Source organism: Balaenoptera ricei, chromosome 13 (assembly GCF_028023285.1).
Source record: "Balaenoptera ricei isolate mBalRic1 chromosome 13, mBalRic1.hap2, whole genome shotgun sequence".
Classification (NCBI taxonomy): Eukaryota; Metazoa; Chordata; class Mammalia; order Artiodactyla; family Balaenopteridae; genus Balaenoptera; species Balaenoptera ricei.
The window spans coordinates 43,300,530-43,318,623 of NC_082651.1; the positions used below are offsets into that span (position 1 = coordinate 43,300,530).

At 43.7% G+C, this 18,094-nt stretch overlaps 1 protein-coding gene across 11 annotated transcripts in view; it reads left to right on the plus strand.

The window, feature by feature from the left end:
* Window positions 1–18,094, plus strand: part of AAK1 (AP2 associated kinase 1) — a 168,623-nt gene that overhangs the window by 100,340 nt on the left and 50,189 nt on the right. For 10 of the 11 annotated variants that reach the window (XM_059943129.1, XM_059943132.1, XM_059943133.1 and 7 more), the window contains 6 exons: window positions 1,270–1,373; window positions 3,671–3,750; window positions 7,675–7,829; window positions 8,803–9,098; window positions 12,982–13,236; window positions 17,768–18,000. In XM_059943129.1, the coding sequence (XP_059799112.1) occupies window positions 1,270–1,373; window positions 3,671–3,750; window positions 7,675–7,829; window positions 8,803–9,098; window positions 12,982–13,236; window positions 17,768–18,000 (1,123 nt within the window). The remainder of the gene's footprint in view (window positions 1–1,269; window positions 1,374–3,670; window positions 3,751–7,674; window positions 7,830–8,802; window positions 9,099–12,981; window positions 13,237–17,767; window positions 18,001–18,094) is intronic. The other variant, XM_059943130.1, reaches the window with a different exon arrangement.

Consider the following 18,094-nt stretch of genomic DNA (forward strand, 5'->3'; position numbering starts at 1 on the left):
CTATCAGTGGTGTCGCCATTCAAGCCCAGATGACTGAAATTTAAACTTTTCTTTGGATCTGCCTAGCAAGACAGAATAGAGTCAGTCATTTCCTAAGCAGCATTAATGCTTTCTTTGAAGTTTCTCCTGTTTTCTTGACATTCTCTCTGTTCTCATCACTGTCACCATAATATATACTGACCCTGTCGGCTCATGCCTGTACTGGTGGACTGGCCTCAGTCTGTCCAGCACACCCTCACTATGAGAGTTATCTTATAAAATACCACCCTGTCATGTCCCTATTCAGTAAACCTCATGGCTTGCCAATGGTCCCATATATTCTGGTTTCATCCTCCCCACCTTATTTCCCTTTATTCTCTGACAAGGAGACCTCTGCCCTGTCCTCTTGGCTCCTCTATTCCTTGCAACAAAGCATTCTGTTGCCCTTCTCCAAGTCCGTCTTTGCTCAGACTGTTTTCTTACCTGGAATGTCTTTTTCTCTGCTTTTGCCCTGACTGACTAAATTTTTTCCTGCCTTCAAGGACCAGCTCAGCTCCTGCCTCTTCTGTAAAGGCCTTCATAAGGCTTCAGCCTCATCAGTCTTTTCTCAACTTAGGGTCCGAACCATTCATTTGATTACTTAAGCAATAAATTGCCTTACATTGCTGTTTACATGTATATGTGTATGTGTATGTGTTTGTGTGTCTTCTCAAAGATTTTTTCCCCTGGGGATTTTTCCAGCTTCAGAAGGAGCAGAAGCTTAAAGGACCTGGAAACAGACACATGATCTATAGATCACAGTAAAAGTAGAGATGTATTTGTTATCTTGTCATTCATTTCTTTTAGATTGGAAACCAGCTAGTACCTCCAACAAAAGAATAATAAGTAAATTCATGAAATTTGAGTTTGGGTTATAATTATCAAGAATAATCATTTGTCTAGCTGATAGTATGAAAGAAGGAGGCCAGAACTTCCTAGGTACCAGAAGATGAATGTGTTAAGTTCCACACTGAGAACTTGAGTCCCTGTTGTGCAGGGCACAGAATGTGAACTTAAAGTATCTTTGTTACAATTCAAAAACTTTGTTATTTTCTTGGAGATATTTAAAATTTTAGGAAAGTTAGAGCTTCCCTTTCTGAGAGGGGAGGAAAAGGGCTAATTGTACTGTCTGACTTTTATGAGAAATAAAAATTTTTAAAAGACAGTTTTGGTAATAGAGAAATTATGCTTCTTAGCTAATGTAATAACTCTTTGGGTATTATTAAATAAGTTCATATATGTTTATCTTAGGGTATATGTTGGAACCAGACCCTGACAAAAGGCCAGATATTTACCAGGTCTCCTACTTCTCATTTAAACTACTCAAGAAAGAATGCCCAATTCCAAATGTACAGGTATGTGAAAGGTGCTTTTTAGGGGAAGTAAACATGATTGAATTGTCATTTAGCGTTCCTGGGGTATTAATCAGCTGTTTAAATGAATAAGGTGTCCCTTGCTTTATCTAGTAGGGGGCATTCAAACAAAGCTAACTATGAAGGAGTTGCTATAAAGGGAATCCAATTTTCCCATAGAATTTAATTATAAAACTGAGGCAATTTTACACACACACACACACACACACACAAACACCCTGGGGATTGAGTTGAACACTTTGGGTAAAGATTGACCAACTTTACCTTGTCAGCTGTCCTAGTTCCCTGAGAGCCAACGTGCCTGTTGTATTTACCGAGAGGAGGTTGGGCAGGCCGCTTCCCTAAGGCACGGCCCTGGACTTGCCCCTGTGCCTAGTCGAGCATAAGCCCCTTGTCCCTTTCTTCCTTTGCTGTAGCAGACCTTTCTTGATTTTGCTTCTGTTGCTGGCCAGTCTGGAACTCACACTCCTTTTCTTCTACCCTCCCCACATATGTCAGGCCATCAGAATGTTTTCTACACGTAGTCATCCTAAACTCTACAGACAGTTTTCAGAGTACGGTGCTTGCAAACACCCTTCTTGTAGTCTTGGCATATTTTTCATGTCATAGTATGATTCAACTTTCTTGAATATTTTACTAATGGATGATGTAGTAAAAAATTTCTAATCGCACGTTGTCTTACTAGTTTCTCCAGTAATGAACTTCTGATGTCACTACTGGAGCTCGAGGGTGCTGATAAATAACCCTTCTCTTTCACTCGCACATTTGGAATCAGATGTGGGAATCGTTCAGATGGAACTCGGCATATTGGCTTTATTACTAATAAGACTGAGTCAGGGAATGTGGCTTGACCAGTCAGGCTCCCTAACATTAGCTGCACATGACTGGTTCCTGAGGGACAGGCTCGTCCATAGAGGAGGGGGGGCGAGGGCAAACCAGACCAGCTCACTTTTCTCTCCCAGTCTTATCAGTCGAGTAAGTTCCCCCTTTCCCTTGGGAGAGGAATGCTTGGAGGGTGGGAGAGAAGCTAGGAGAAATTTTCTAGCCGAAATCCGCACCCCCCCCCCCCCACACCTGAAAACATGAAGGAAATGGAGGTGCTTCCTAAAAGCCACTTTCATTATTAGTGTTCCGTGGTTCGGGTTTCCCAGATTAAAACGAAGGGTACTGTGCAGTAACCTAACACAACGTGATCCCTTTTGCTGTCCCACTTTCCCATTCATGAAGTTAAATAACGTGAAATAGGATCGGAAGCATTCAGGTTGGTAACTCGTTTTTTAAAAAGTAAGCTTCACCAGTCTCAAGCCGTTCGGCACTTGCTCAGTGGTGGTCAGCCGTTGTCTCGTGGCTCCCTAACCACAGGAGGCGCTGTTGGACGGATGGTGCAGCATCCAAGCCCGAGGAGCTCCGCCTGCCTTGTGGGCTGAGCGGCGCCTCACGTGCTGGGAAGAGGGGCTGGCTCAGCAACCACACACACCGCGGCTGTGGGTTTCTCCCAGCGTCCTCACTGAAGGCTAGATGCACCCTGGCTTGGCCCACTAGTCAGCACCAGCTTCTCTAAGATCTAGCTGAGAGCTTAAGTATAGCTTACAGACCTCTTTTCATTCCTTTCATAACATCGCTTCTAAGCTGTGCTGTAGGAGGGAGAGGGAGCTGATATCCAGCCCCAGTGCTCTTGGCTGGCCCAGAAGGTTGAGAATGACAGGGGCGGAGTGTGCTGTACTCGGGCTGCTCTGTCCCCTTCTCAGATCCTTTGCCTCCCTGACTGGGGCTGAGTCCAGTGGGATATACTTAGGTTAACTCCTTCCCTTCCCAGACCGGAGATCAGGGTCTGAAAGCCACTCCGGAAGACCCTAATGTGTATTTCCATTGGCCCAATCATGCTGGTTATTCTTTTTCAAAGAAACCTGTGGGGTGAGTTTTGGGAAGTGGGCGAAATGGGAGAAGGGAGTCAAAAGGTACAAAGCTCTAGGTATAAAATAAATAAGTCATGGGGATGTAATGTACAGCATGGTGACTCTACTTAGTAATACTGTATTGCATATTTGAAGGTTGCTGAGAGAGCAGATCTTAAAAGTTCTCATCACAAGAAAAAAACTTCTGTAACTGCGTATGGTGATAGATGTTAACTAGACTGGTTGTGGTGATCATTTTGCAATATTTACAAATATCAAATCAATTATATTGTACACCTGAAACTAATATAATGTATGTCAGTTACATCTCAATTATTTAAAAAATCTGTGGTGTCGTATTAAAATTTTCTTTCAATTCTATAGAACTCTCCCATTCCTGCAAAGCTCCCTGAACCAGTGAAAGCCAGTGAGGCAGCTGCAAAAAAGACCCAGCCAAAGGCCAGGTAAGAAATGCCTTAGTGAGCACGTGTCCTACTCCAGTTGCTGCAGTAGCAGGGGAGGAGTAGCAGGGGAGGGCGCCTTATGGTTCTTGATTCTTACGCTGCCATGGCCAGAGGCTGCACAGAACAGGAAAGGAAGCTCTGTCTCCCCCAGGCAGAAACTGTTCTTTGGGAGTGCAAGTTGGAATATAGTAAGATACAGTGATCTACATCTGAAAGAGAATCGAGAACCCCACAGCTACTCCCTTTGCTTGGGAATAGGTGCAGGGCATTCAGAGGTGCGGTGACAGCAGACCTTAAGTGTTGCTAGTACAATATTGCTAAACATGTGTCCTGGCCTTTGCATAGTCTAGTCCACCACATTAATCTCCAGGAAATCTTACTTTCTGTGGCTCCAGCCACATTAGGAAAGTACAGGTCAAAGCACTGAGTCCATGAACAGCAAAAGAGCCTATGGATCTTAGGTAATCACATTCTAGATAACGGAGGTTCTTCCAAGTAGCAGGTCAAGAAGCAGGTCAAGAAGCTAGGGTTTTATTTGGGGAAATGCCCCTGTGCGAGAAAATAGAGTGGGTGCCGAGGAAGCTGGGAGAGCCATCAGAAAGCGCGGAAGTCTCACCCAGAGCAGGGAGGAGAATGTTGGCTCCAAGTGACCTGGACTGCCTGCCACACAAGGTAAGGAAGGTGCATTGTCCAGGAGTCCTGTCTTTTAGGAACGGGCCTGCCTTAATATCCTTGTGGCTGGGACATCATGGCTGAGAGCAGCCTCTGGGAAGCGTGGCCTCGGGGCACACAGGGCAGTGGATTTCCGGAGCACAGTAGCTGGGCCACTTGGTCTTTTACACCCTGGTAGTCGAAGGTCTGCAAGGCACATCCTCACGGCTGCCATGCCTTCCAAATGGCAAATTCTCAGGGTAGTCCCAGAGTGGTTTATACCCTACTTTTCTACCACACTCCCATGGCAAGGAAGCCTTAGTGCAAACTGTATCAACAAAGCACCCTACATGGGAATATATGAATTTTAATAGAATAGTAAAATAACTTCTGTTTTAGAAAATTCTTGAATATTTATAGAATGCCTGTTGTGTGTCTGTTCCAGATGTGGCTCTAAAGTAATAAGACTTTGGTTTTTAACAAACTTAGCAAACTACGTCCATGATGTTACTTTGCAGTCTGTTTATATCTTAGTAAGTCTGCCATGCTCACCTCTAGGAATTGCTTTTGGAGCTGATTTAATTAGCTTAATCTCTTGGGCTTATGGCCATCTTGTACTAGGCCCAGACTCGGTATGTATAGAGGCTAAGCAAAGATCCATTCCCACAAAGCATACACATTTATAAAAATTATAATACCTCCTGACGTTTGAGTGGTACTGTGTTGTGTAAAATGGAGAAAATAATACCTACATCATGAGGCAGATGTGAACATCAAACACTCCTGTGACTGTGAAACTTATAAAAACTCTATGGTGCCCAAACTGTTAGTTTTTATGGACCTCAATAATGCTGCAAGAATATACAGACCTTACAGCCAAGAGATTTGGATCTAAGCTGTCCTATATATAATTTGCAGTGATTTCATTTGCGTGATCACATTTGCTCCCCAGTCCTGAGAGGTGGGTTTTTCTTTCAAACTCCATTTTTTTTTTTTTTTTTTTGGCCCTGTCACGCGTCTTGTGGGATCTTAGTTCCCCGACCAGGGATTGAACCCTCGCCCTCTGTGAAAGTGCAGAGTCCTAACCACTGGATCACCAGGGAATTGTCCTCAAACTCTATTTTTAAAGTAGCCACTATTCATTGAGGCATCACATATACCAGATACCATACTAGGTACTTTACATAAATAAGATGACCTTTTTCCCCCCCTTAAAAACAAATCTGTGAGGTTGTTGCTGTTCTCACTTCACAGATGAGGAAACAGAGACTCAGAATTATAAATCAGCTGCTCAGCGTAGTTAGTCAGTATGTGATTAGCAGAGGAACCAGAACTCCAGCATCCTCACTCTTTCTACTCTGCACGTTAACTGGTTTGCCCAGGATCACACAGACAGGGCAACTTAGAGCCAGATCTCCTGGCTTCAAGATCTGTATTTTCTTACAACATACTGAGGTCCATACAAACTAACATTTTGAGCACGCTTCAGTTTATAAAATGGTTTTACGGTTATTGATACATTTGATGTTCACATCTGCCTCATAAAATAGGGATTATTGTCTCCATTTTATACATAAGGGACCCCAGGCTAAAAGAGGTTCAGTGGCATGCCTATTATCACAGTTAGTTAGTGGGGAGCTAGAGTTCAAGTACGGTTTTCTTTGACTCCAAATCCCATTGATTCTACAAATGTTACCCTTAGGAGACCAGTGTGGAAGTTCTTGGCATTTGGTTTCCTACAGAAGTCTGTTTACCTCCCTCACCCTTGGCTTGATCTTTCTTATCCCTTTCTCCTCTTTCCCAGCATCTGTCCTGTTTTCCTTCCCGCCTCCCTTCCCCAGGTCACAGCCTCTCCAATGTGATAGCTTTTATAGTACCAGTTTTCCACCCAGCATGAGAGCAGGATGCCAGTGAAAAGCCTCAGGGTCCAGAATGGCTTGCCTTGGAGACATGTCATGAGGAAGGACATGGGGCCAGCTGCTCTGCTTCCTATTTTGCATTTTATGGAGGCTGTGCCAGATATATTTTGGAAATATTCACGAAGCTTGTTTATTTTGGCCTTCACCTCAGCTATTAGTCCCTAAAGTGTATTTTCAAAGGATAGCCACTCTGATCTAAGTTAGATGGTAGCCAGCTGCCTGCACTGCTCTCAATCAAGGGACGCTACCACCTAGGCTGTAGCACCATCACAAGGAGCAAGCAGACTACACTCTGTACTCATTTGGATTAGATGTGACTATGAGTTCTAGAAAGTGCAAATGACAGTGGCTTATATAAGATAGATTTTTTTTTTTTTCATCTCAAGTAAACAACATCTGGAGGCAAGTAATCCAGGGCTGATATGGAGTTCTGTTCCACAAAGCCCTCAGGTACCCAGGCTGCTTTAAGCTCATCACTCCACCATCCCTATGGTTGTGGCCATGCCCTCATGGACCGATATGGCAGCATCCCTCTCCCAAGCAGCAGGATCAAGGAATTGCCAAAGAAGAAGAGAGACAAAGAGCATGCACAGAGTTTCTTAAGGTTTCTAGAAACTGCTACATAACAATCTGTGTATATCCCACGTAGGCCAGAACTTAGACGCATGGCCATACCTGATTACAAGCGGGCAATGTGATTTTTACTCTGGGTGACCCTATGTCCAGTTAAAAATTGTTATTACCATGGAAAAAAGCAAATATATGTATTGGAGGAAATAGAGTTCCTGTCACACTCCCCAAATCCTTTATCTTGAGTTAGTTACTTATTCCTTCTAGTTGTTTTATTGGATTAACTCATTTGATGCTTCTTATTATAGAGAGACCATTTTGACAGCTAGTTCTAATCAAGTTTGAGTCCCTCTACATCTGAAAACCACCTGCTTTAAACCCCTCTTTGCATTATCATCAAAGTGTATTCTAGGAAATCCTGAGAAGTATTAGGCAAAATGGTCCCAAGATCAAAAAAGTTTGAGAAACATTGCATTCTATATAATGCTCTCTTTGAGGTTTTCCTTGCACGTTCACACGTGAAAAGTTTTTCTAGAAAGGAATCTGCTATTTTGATATTTTGATCAGTGTGTTAAAACTTATTTGCCCACCTTTTTTTTTTGATAACATCTAGTAACACGTAACATCCTGTGGAATACCCTTTGGGAAATGTTGATTAAGTGGATCTGGAAGGTTTGGATGAATGTGGAGGTGAAAGCTTATCCATCATCTACTCTGTCTACCCCCTCTTCATTTTCTCACCCTTTAACAGGCAGCTTTTTTTTTTTCCCTTTTCTTTTTCTAGACTGACAGATCCCATTCCCACCACAGAGACTTCAATTGCACCCCGCCAGAGGCCTAAAGCTGGGCAGACTCAGCCCAACCCAGGAATCCTTCCCATCCAGCCAGCCCTGACACCTCGAAAGAGGGCCACAGTTCAGCCCCCACCTCAGGCCACAGGTCAGTAACTAGGTTGGTTTGAAACTTGGTACGCCTCTTTGTCATCCTGGACCGTAGAGAAGTCTTGGAAAGCCTGGTTTTTCCTGGAATGGAATCTAGAGACACGTAAAGAGTAATGGTTTTCCTCCAGGAACTAGAGATGAGCTGCCTTTGAAGTTGTATGGGTAATGGCTGGCCAAAAGGAAGGCCTCTCATTGAACTCTCCAGTGGATCTCCAAGGCCACTGAAGCCTGTTGTCTCTATTTTTTCTACTCTTGGCTCTGATTTTATGGCATGGTCCATTCGTCCCCTGCCTCCCTCTCTATTTCATATACTTCTCTTTGCATTTAAAAAAAAAAATCTTTTTGGACCCAGAGGAATTATTTCTTTAATGCTCTGTCTCTTGAAGTATCTGTCACCTCTTCATGTTTTGTTTTTCCATTTCTAATGAGCGGACTGAGTTTCCTTTCGTAAAGAGGATTAATCCAAATTATCAAGTAACTGAACACAGCCCTCACTCCCCCTACCAGGAAGCTGCTTTTGGTGAATTTGGTGGTCATTTACTTACAATCAGGCATCCAGACTGGGGTTGTGTAACATACATGTAAACCATCAGAGAATGCTTTTGTCCCGCAGTGTGCCACAAATGCAAAGATTGTGTTTATGTACAGTAGCGTCAAAGTCCAGTTGAATATGTAGATCCTCAGGGTGCTGACTAAAGGAGTCATTGACTAAATGGGATGGTGAACAAGGGAGGACTTTTTGAAGGAGACAAGCATTGAACACTGTTATTGGGCCATGTTTTGAAAAATATGAAGCACGTAGTATGACAAGAAGAAGGAAGGGCCTTCCAGGTGCAAGGACAGTGAGAAACCCATGGATCTTGGGATTATCTGTCCACTGATCACCTCCCCTTTATTGCTTTGGCAAGAAAGAAAGCCACGTTCGTTTGGAAGAGTTTTGAGCCCTTATATGGAGTTTATTCTCCTTGCAGGATCCAGCAATCAGCCTGGCCTTTTAGCCAGCGTTCCTCAACCAAAACCCCAGCCTCCACCCAGCCAACCCCTACCGCAGCCTCAGCCCAAGCAGCCCCAGGCTCCGCCCACCCCACCGCAGCCGGCTTCCACGCCGGCCCAGGGTCTGCCCGCCCAGGCCCAGGCCACAGCCCAGCACCAGCAGCAGCTCTTCCTCCAGCAGCAGCAGCAGCAGCAGCAGCAGGCGGCACCGCCTCCTGCACAGCAGCCAGCGGGCACATTCTACCAGCAGCAGCAGCAGGCCCAGGCTCAGCAGGTAAGGCGGTGAATCTGACCCTCGCTTGGCATATGTGGGTCATCCCTGTGAGAAGGTCCACTACGTGCAGGTGTCTTCCTTGGGAAGCCCTGGGAAGACAGAGAGCCATGACCCGGCACGGCGTTGTACTCACAGATGGCAGACACTAAACCTGACCCAGTGGAGCCCTCACTGCACCACTCGCACCCTCCCCCGCTTCTTCTCAGGCCATGGGGAATTCTGCACCTCACCAGGGAACCTCAGCAAGGAAGCTGGTTTTTAAGGACTCTTTTTTGATTTTTTTTTTTTTTTTCTGACATGACACCATCATCAAATTGAAGCAGAAAAACAATTATTTCTTATTATCATCAAATATCCAGTAGTGTTTAACTCTTTCTGGTGTGTCATAATTTAAATTGCTTTGTATACAAAGCACATATTTTTGCTCTGAATATATTCATTTTATAATGATCCATATATCTTTTAAGTCCCCCTTTTATCCATAGGTGCCTTCCTCCTCTTTTTTTCCCCTTTGCCACTTTTTTTTTTTTTTTTAAAGAAACTGGGTCGTTTGTCCTGTAGCATTTCCCACATTCTGGATTTGGTTGATTGCATCCCTGTGGTGGTGTTTAATATGTTCCACCACCCCCTGTGTAAATGGGTAGTTTCTTGAGGCCTCTCAATATTTGATTCAGGTTGATAGTCCTTTGTTCTTCCAGTTGCATCACATCAGGAGACATACAGTAGTCTCAACATCTCAAGACATACAGTAGTCTCAACATCTCAAGACATACCGTAGTCTCACCTTGTCTGCGGGGGATACATTCCAAGACCTCCAGTGGATGTCTGAAACCACAGCTAGTACCGGACCCTATATATACCATGTTTTTTCCTATACATACGTACCTGTGGTAAAGTTTAATATATAAATTAGGCACAGTAAGAGAGTAACAACAATAGCTAATAATAAAATACATCAATTATAGCAATATACTGTAATAAAACTTATGTGAATGTAGTGTCTCTCACAAAATATTCTTGGGATGATGTGAGATGATAAAATGCGTACTTGAGGAGACGAAGTAAGGTGAATGACGTGAGCATTGCGACATAGCATTAGGCCACTGTTGACCTTCTAACCGTTTGTCGGAAGGAGGATCATCTGCTTCTCGGGATCCAGAATCATGGAGCCATGACAGTGTCAATGGTTGGATGTCAGGAGCAGATGATGTCGATGGTTGGGGATCCCAGCCAGGATGAAATGGGACGGTGCAAGGCTTCATCACGCTGCTCAGAACAACATGCGATTTAAAACTTACGAATTGTTTATTTCTGGACTTTTCCATTTAATATTTTCATATCACTGTTCACCACGGGTAACTGAAACTGCAGAAAGCGAAACTGTGGATAAAGTCTGGTTGTCCTCTCTTTTATTAATATTAAGATCAATCTGTGGGTTTGGTGCTGTCTATCTGATCCAGTCACTTAATATTCCCCTTCAGTTTGTTTCCTAAGTCCATTAATTCATTAGGGGTGGCAAAGCGGTGATATTCTAGCATTCCATCTTCATTTAGGGGCTGGATTTTTCTGTAAAGAACTCGGGGTCGAACTTGTGCCCCTTGCATTCGAAGCGCGGAGTCTTAACCACTAGACCACCAGGAAAGTCCCCTGTAAAGAACTTTTTCAGCAAGTATTTGATTACCCTGAGGTACTGTTTGTACAGAAAAGGCAGAAATAATGCATGACTCTTTCGCTGTGTCTACCAGTTTTCAGAATAATGAGTTTGTTCATAGTACCATCCAGAAGTGAACAATGAAGATTTTGTTTTGTTCTTAGTATCATTATGAGTTCATGCATCTTAATATATTTGATATGTTTCCATACATTGCTGTTAAAAAAATTTGTCCCAGTTGTCTCAGTTTTGGCCAGTGGAAGTCTCTTCAGATTGGCTCCTGGGTCCTTTGGCTGTGACTCCAGTAGCCTTTAATGTGTCCTTGCTATTTGGTGTAACAAGCTGTTCCAGGATCATTCTGCCCTTGACCTGGAATCAGCCATTTCTCTAAGGAGCTGTTTCCCTTTAATGGAAATGGTATTTAGAGACCGCAGTCTTGCTACTAGGGATACCCATTTGCTAATGGGTTGGTTATTATTTTTAGACCTTTTCGGTGAATAGTTAGGATATATATATATATATATATATTTTAATAGAATATACACCATGAATTCAAATTTATATTTCTTTTTTTTTTTTTTTAATTTATTTATTTATTATTTATTTATGGCTGTGTTTGGTCTTCGTTTCTGTGCAAGGGCTTTTCTCTAAGTGGGGGCCACCCCTCATCGCGGTGCGCAGGCCTCTCACCATTGTGGCCTCTCCTGTTGCGGAGCACAGGCTCCAGACGCGCAGGCTCAGTAGTTGTGGCTCACGGGCCTAGTTGCTCCGCGGCATGTGGGATCCTCCCAGACCAGGGCTCGAACCCGCGTCTCCTGCACCGGCAGGCAGACTCCCAACCACTGCGCCACCAGGGAAGCCTCAAATTTATATTTCTAAAGCAGATTTGTATTTATAGTATTTTGTTTAACTTCTTGGATTTTATATTTGTATCTTTCTCATCTGGAAATCTTGATTCCTAACAACATTAACATAATTCTTAATTGATTTATAGTTTCAAGATAACAATACCACTATGATTACCGAAAACGGTTTAAGATTTCTTTGCCATTCTTACACCTAGAATGTTTAGCGCATTATTTTCTAGGAGTTTGGCTATTAATTTGATACACAGGTTTATTTGCTTTGTTTTGCTGTTTAGTTATTGCTTTTTAAATTTCGGTTTAATTTTGTTTTGTGAAAATGTAAAACATTTACATAATTTCAAAGTTAAATCTGCAAAATTCTATTCCCTCCATCCCAAATGTAGAGGTATCCTTCCTTCCTATTTACAACTTGAGAGTGTTCCCTTTAAAGGATATATAGCATAGTTTATTCCAATCAGTCCCCTGTTGACAGACATTTGGTTGTTTCTAGCATTTTGCTATTATAAGTAGGCAGCTATTTATTGACATCCGCTTTTTTTGCTAACCCTTTAACTTTGCCCCAGTAGGCACACAATATCCTCCCAGTTAACTTCATAACTAAGTAACAGTATTTGGGATTTCAAAGACAAGATCTTGACCTTTGTTCATCAGTAGGCCCTTTCGTCAGCTGTGTTTTTGTGCCTTACACAGAGTCCTGAGCAGTGAGGAGTAGAGAAGTATTCCTGTCTTCAGGAAGTTTATAAAAGAATATAACGTGAAACCATGCTACCAGTATAAGATAAAATATCATTAAGTGGTAGAGTATATTGAATATTTTGAATGTTTAAAGATGGGAGTTTAATAAAGAGAGCTATTGGGAAATGATTTTCAGAAAGGCTTGAGAGGACTTAATAACTGGGCTAACATTTAGGTTATTCTCTTTCGTGTCATCATTGCTTCATCCTGTTCATGTAGGGAAGAATCTTAATCCTGGTTACTTCCAAATCCCTTTATGAGAGGGATAACTTCTGTGATTAGCAGATCATTTATTAGCTTCTGTTACACTCCAGCATGTGGAGTCACAAGATGTACAGTCAGATGGATGCCCTCAGGCCAGGCACAGAAACCCCTCGGAAGCCAGTCTGCATTGCAGGAGGCAGACAGTGCGGTGACTAGAGCCTGGCAGTGTAAGGTGCTGCTGTGTTTATGTAATGCCCTGAGGTTCCCCTCGTGAGTTTTCAGGCCAAGGTAAAAGACGCCTACCTGCCCTTGCCTTAGGCTTCAGCACCGGTCTTAGTTGTTACTGAGACATTCATCCTTTGTGGAATATGGTTCTGAGACAGGCTTTTATTCACCTCCTCATTCCTTGCCACTTTCTCCTGCTCAGTTTCAGGCAGTGCACCCTGCAACCCAGCAACCAGCGATCGCTCAGTTCCCCGTGGCAGCCCAAGGAAGCTCTCAACAGCAGCTGATACAGAACTTCTACCAGCAGCAGCAGCAGCTGGCCACAACCCTGCATCAACAACAACAGCTGCTGACTCAGCAGGCCGCCTTGCAGCAGAAGACCGCAGTGGTAGCCCTACAGCAGGCCCAGGCACAGCCAGCCGCCGCCCCCCAGCCAGCCCCTGCCCAGGAGCCAGCGGTGAGAATCAACCAGAAGAGGAGCACGCAGTGAGGGCTAGGGAAAGGGTGGGAGAGGGGCAGCAGCAGCTGGCATGGCACGGCTGCTCCCCGCCCTGGTGGTTGAGATATTTGACCTTTTCCCGATACATCCAGGAAAAGGATGAGGTATACTATAGAAGCTTAAGGTTTTAGAAAAGTGATTCTAGGTTGCTGATGGACAAGTGAACTTGTTTACAAGACACAAATAGACTCACAGCCATAGAAAACAAACTTATGGTTACCGAAGGGGAAGGGAGGGGGGAGGCATACATTAGGAGTATGGGATTAATAGACGATGAACTTTCTTATTTCTCACTCTAATATTAGGCTGGCAGAAAGAGCTGTTCATTGTCTCTGTCAGTGCCAGTGTCGAGCAGTCAAAGCCCTAGGTAGGGTTAGAGCTAATCCCTTTCCCTTCTTCAGGGGGCAGTTTGACCACTGTGGCCTTCCCAGTCTCGGGAGGTTCGTGTAGGCCTCCGCCTGTACCCTGAGTCCTGACAGTCTTGTGTTTATTCTTTGTCTTGGATGATATTACTGGCCACCTTAAGTAAGTCTACTATGCAGCACCCTTCCAGGGCCCGCTTGCTGAGACCATTTGCCGCGGCCTGATCCCCCTCTGGGCACCAGAGCATCTGACTGTTGTTTGAGCCATCTTGTCAGTTTAGAAATTCGGCATGTTCATTTCTAGACACTGGCTGAGTATAGAATCAAGACCTCTACATGCTCTTCTGATTGACCTCTACAGGTACATCCTCAGGCACATCATACTTTGAGTGCCTTTAATGAGTACTCACAGAGTGACAGTAATAGAAAATTTTATAATGATAGAAAAAGGCATTTTACATACCCAGCTGACAGAGTATCACAGCTACTGTCTTATTCCCAGGGAAGCCCAACCACTACAAGAACGAAGGAAAAGTAAGAAACTATCTTTCTGAGGATTGATTTCTAATAGAGTTTTGTCGCTCATCTTAAACCAGAAAACCTACATCCCTTCAAAAGGAAGCAGTGCCGTAAATAGATTGTCTTCTTTAAGTCTCAGCTAAATGTGTGTTCAGTGTCTTTACACCTTCGTTTCTGGAACAGCTTGGTCTTCCTGCAGGCATGTGGTAGACAGCTACTCTCTGTATTTTTAACAAGCGACAAAGTTCCTCTTGTTAATGGAAAAAGAGTTTTTAAAAGATTATTGTATCATGTAGCTAGTTGAAATCTTATTTTGTCCAGTCCTCATTTAATGGAATTACAAACTGAGGCCCAGGCTAGAGAGGGATCACCCAAGACACACAGACTGATAGCACCAGAGCTGGGGCATGAACTGAAGAATCCTAGTCTGTGTTCAAGGAATAGCAATGCTCATTCAGAGTGAGGGCGCGATCATCTACCATTGACTATACACTTCTTATGGGGTCCCCCTCTGCTGACCCTGGAGAGGAGTATCCACTTCCTTGGGAATGAACTGTGATCCTTCTCCATGTTCCTTGAATGAAAAAATACTTTGAGCACTTTGTTCAGGGGTAGGTGGTTGAGGGCACAGAGAAGGAACGAGAACGGAACATGCTTCAGCCAGGAGCCAGAGACCCTCCCAGCTTTGACCCTTCCCATTCTCCCATGACCCTTTGTAGGACTTACCTAGAGAAGCAAGTAAATGAATATAAAGTATACCCTGCAGCCATCTCACAGCAATAATCTGCAAAGGGAGGATGGCCATATCCCACAGATGTTTATTGCAGTCTTAGTAATAGCCATAAGCATGGAAGAAACCTAACTTGTTCCAACAACTCAACCGTGCAGCCATTAAAAATCATGGTTATACGGACTACCCTGGTGGTCCAGTGGTTAACAATCCGCCTTCCAATGCAGGGGACGTGGGTTCAGTCCCTGGTCGGGGAACTAAGATCCCACATGCCGCAGGGCAACTAACCCTGCGTGCCACAACTACTGAGCCCGCACACCACAACTAGAGAGCCCGTGAGATCTGGAGCCCACACGCCATAACTAGAGAGCCTGCGTGCCGCAACTACTGAGCCCACGTGCCCTGGAGCCCACGCGCCACAACTAGAGAGAAGCCCGCACACTACAACTAGAGAGAAACCTGCACGCCGCAACGACGAGCCCGCGCACTGCAACGAAAAATCCCACATGCCGCAACTAAGACCTGGCACAGCCAAAAATAAATAAATAAATAAATATTAAAAGAAAACAAAAACAATCAACTATATTTCAATAAAAATAAATTAATTAATTTTAAAAAATCATGGTCATAAAATTCTGTACAATAGTATGGAAACTCTCATGAGGTAGTGTTAGAGGAGAGATGAGATTATGGGACGAGTATGTACTTGAAATAGACTTAAATATAAGATACCAGAAAGATAAGAACAGTTGTATTAGAGTAGTGGAATGGAAGCCCGGGTGGTTTTTCTCCCCTAGTCTCTATCCTTACATTTCTTGATGTTATTATACACCTTTTATAGTTATATATTTTGTTTTTTAAAAAGTCTTGGGCAAGATAGACATCTGAGTCTACCTTGCTTCTCCTCCCCCTGTGGTCTGTTTCTCCCTCCTCCCCCTTCCCAATCCCATTTTTGGATGAGGAGGCATCATGGTGCAGAAAAGAGTCCTGGGTGATAGTCAAGAGACATGGATTCTGCCCTCAGTTGACCCTGTGACCTTGAGCAAGCACTTAGCCTTAGGGGGCCTTGGTCTGGTCTCTTCTAAAACGAGGGAGTTGGAATCTGTGTTCTCTAAGGTCTTTTTTGACTCTTCATTCTGAGATTCTGATTGGAAATAAAACTGCTTGACAGTTTTGTGGGTTGTTGTGGGGAGTGGCTGAATGGGTGGCAGCCAGTTTGAATTGGTAACTGTGATAAAACAAGGTGTCCTCATGATGGAAGCATCTGTTCTTCGGTGTGCTGCATACAGAGAGTAGGCAAAAGGAAGGGAAAATGTTCTCCAGGTAGTCTGGACTCTTCAAAATAAAGGGCCTCAACAGTTAAGTACGCTTTTCAGTGTAGTGAATGTCTTAAACTCCAAGAAATAAGCAAATCTAGTTCTGTCCTTAAAGCCCTTCTCACCCCTGTGGGTACTGGCTTTAGGCTGGCTGTTGCAGATGCACTTCTGGACCCCTGAGGAAGTCGTGGAGCTGGAACTCTGGTCTTCTTCACAGAGCACTTTGCTTCTCACTCAGAGATGCAGTCAGCTGCTTTACCCTTTGACTTTAACTTGATCGGAATTAGAACCTTATATTGTATCATTCATTCAATTGGTGAGTGGTTGTGTACTCTCACATGTATGTAGCCTGCCTCAATAAAATTAAAGTCTGAGTCAATGTAAGTACAGAAACTCCCAGGCTGTCAGCATCCTGACCCAAGTAGCTGGACACTCTAGTTTCCTGAATCTCTCCAGGGCCTACCTTTGAAGACACAGAATGTGAGAACCAATTTGCAGCATGGAGGGGCAGCTCCAATCTGAGATGAAGGACTGGAGGGAAGGGATAGTTCAATACCTGAGGCATTTAATATTCTAAGTTCCTTTATTTCTGGATTGACAGTTAAGAAAAGGGTTAGGTGGCCTTCTTAATATTAATTTTTGTTCATTTTCTTGACATAGAACTTTGTAGATCAAGACTTATGCTTAAAGGCTCACTATGTGGCCACAAGGATGTTCCCACCAGTTTGTCTTTCTGTGGTGACAGTGTGTCCTGCCTTCCTTCTGAAAAAGACCTATATGTCAAGAGGCCTCGTATTATTAGATCAATCATCATCAAGGGCTTTTACATTTTTTTCTTCTTTCTTACTGTATTCTCTACATGGTTCTTTGGTGCCATTTCCAAAATGAAGATTGGAACAGGATAATCCCACTGCTCCAATGCTGTACATTTTCTCAGGGGTTGCCACAGAAACAGAATCCTGTTAAGACCCATCCTATCAATGAAATAGAGTGTTAACAACAAAAGCAAAAAAGTGCTGCCATTTATTAATCACAGTGAAATTCTGTCTCATTTAACTGGTAGTCTGAGCTCTGTCAGAAAGGGATCTCTTAGCAGAAATCATTTAGCTCAAATGTGTTTTAGCTAGAGGTGTGCCTTCATTGGCTTGTGACTGTGCCAGTAGAATGCTTAAAGGCTGCCCTTTGGAGGCATTCTGAATGAGTTCCTAAAGCAGAAAGTGGTCCTTTAGGAAACTTTCTAGATCTTTAAAGCCAGAAATAGCTTCTGCAGTCTTTGATCTGGGTCGAGTTACATATGGTTACCGTGTATATTATTGCCAATGAAGATTGAAATTTATATATAAGTACCAGGTAAGTACCATGCTGGTATCAGTCTCAAGGCTGCAGCTCAGATTGTCAAAGCCTAGTTTTTTTTCTTTCTGGGTGTTCTTGATAAACTGAGCCATTTGAGCCATATGTTAGCTCTCACATGGCATTTTTTGTTATACTTGTCTGCTTATTTGTTTTTCCTTTCCCTTTTTTTTTTTTTTTTTTTTTTTTAACGCTTTCGTCTCTCTTCCTAGCAGATTCAAGCCCCCATAAGACAACAGCCAAAGGTTCAGACAACCCCACCTCCTACCATCCAGGGGCAGAAACTCGGATCTCTCACTCCTCCATCATCCCCCAAGGCCCAGCGTGCTGGGCACAGGCGGATTCTCAGCGACGTGACCCACAGCGCAGTCTTTGGGGTCCCTGCCAGCAAATCAACCCAGCTGCTCCAAGCAGCTGCAGCTGAGGCCAGTCTCAATAAGTCCAAGTATGTACTGCCTTTGTGGGAAAAGGCTGCCGGGGAACATTGCTGTGTGATTTTTGCATATGTATGTAGTTGTGTGTAGATGTATATGTAGGGG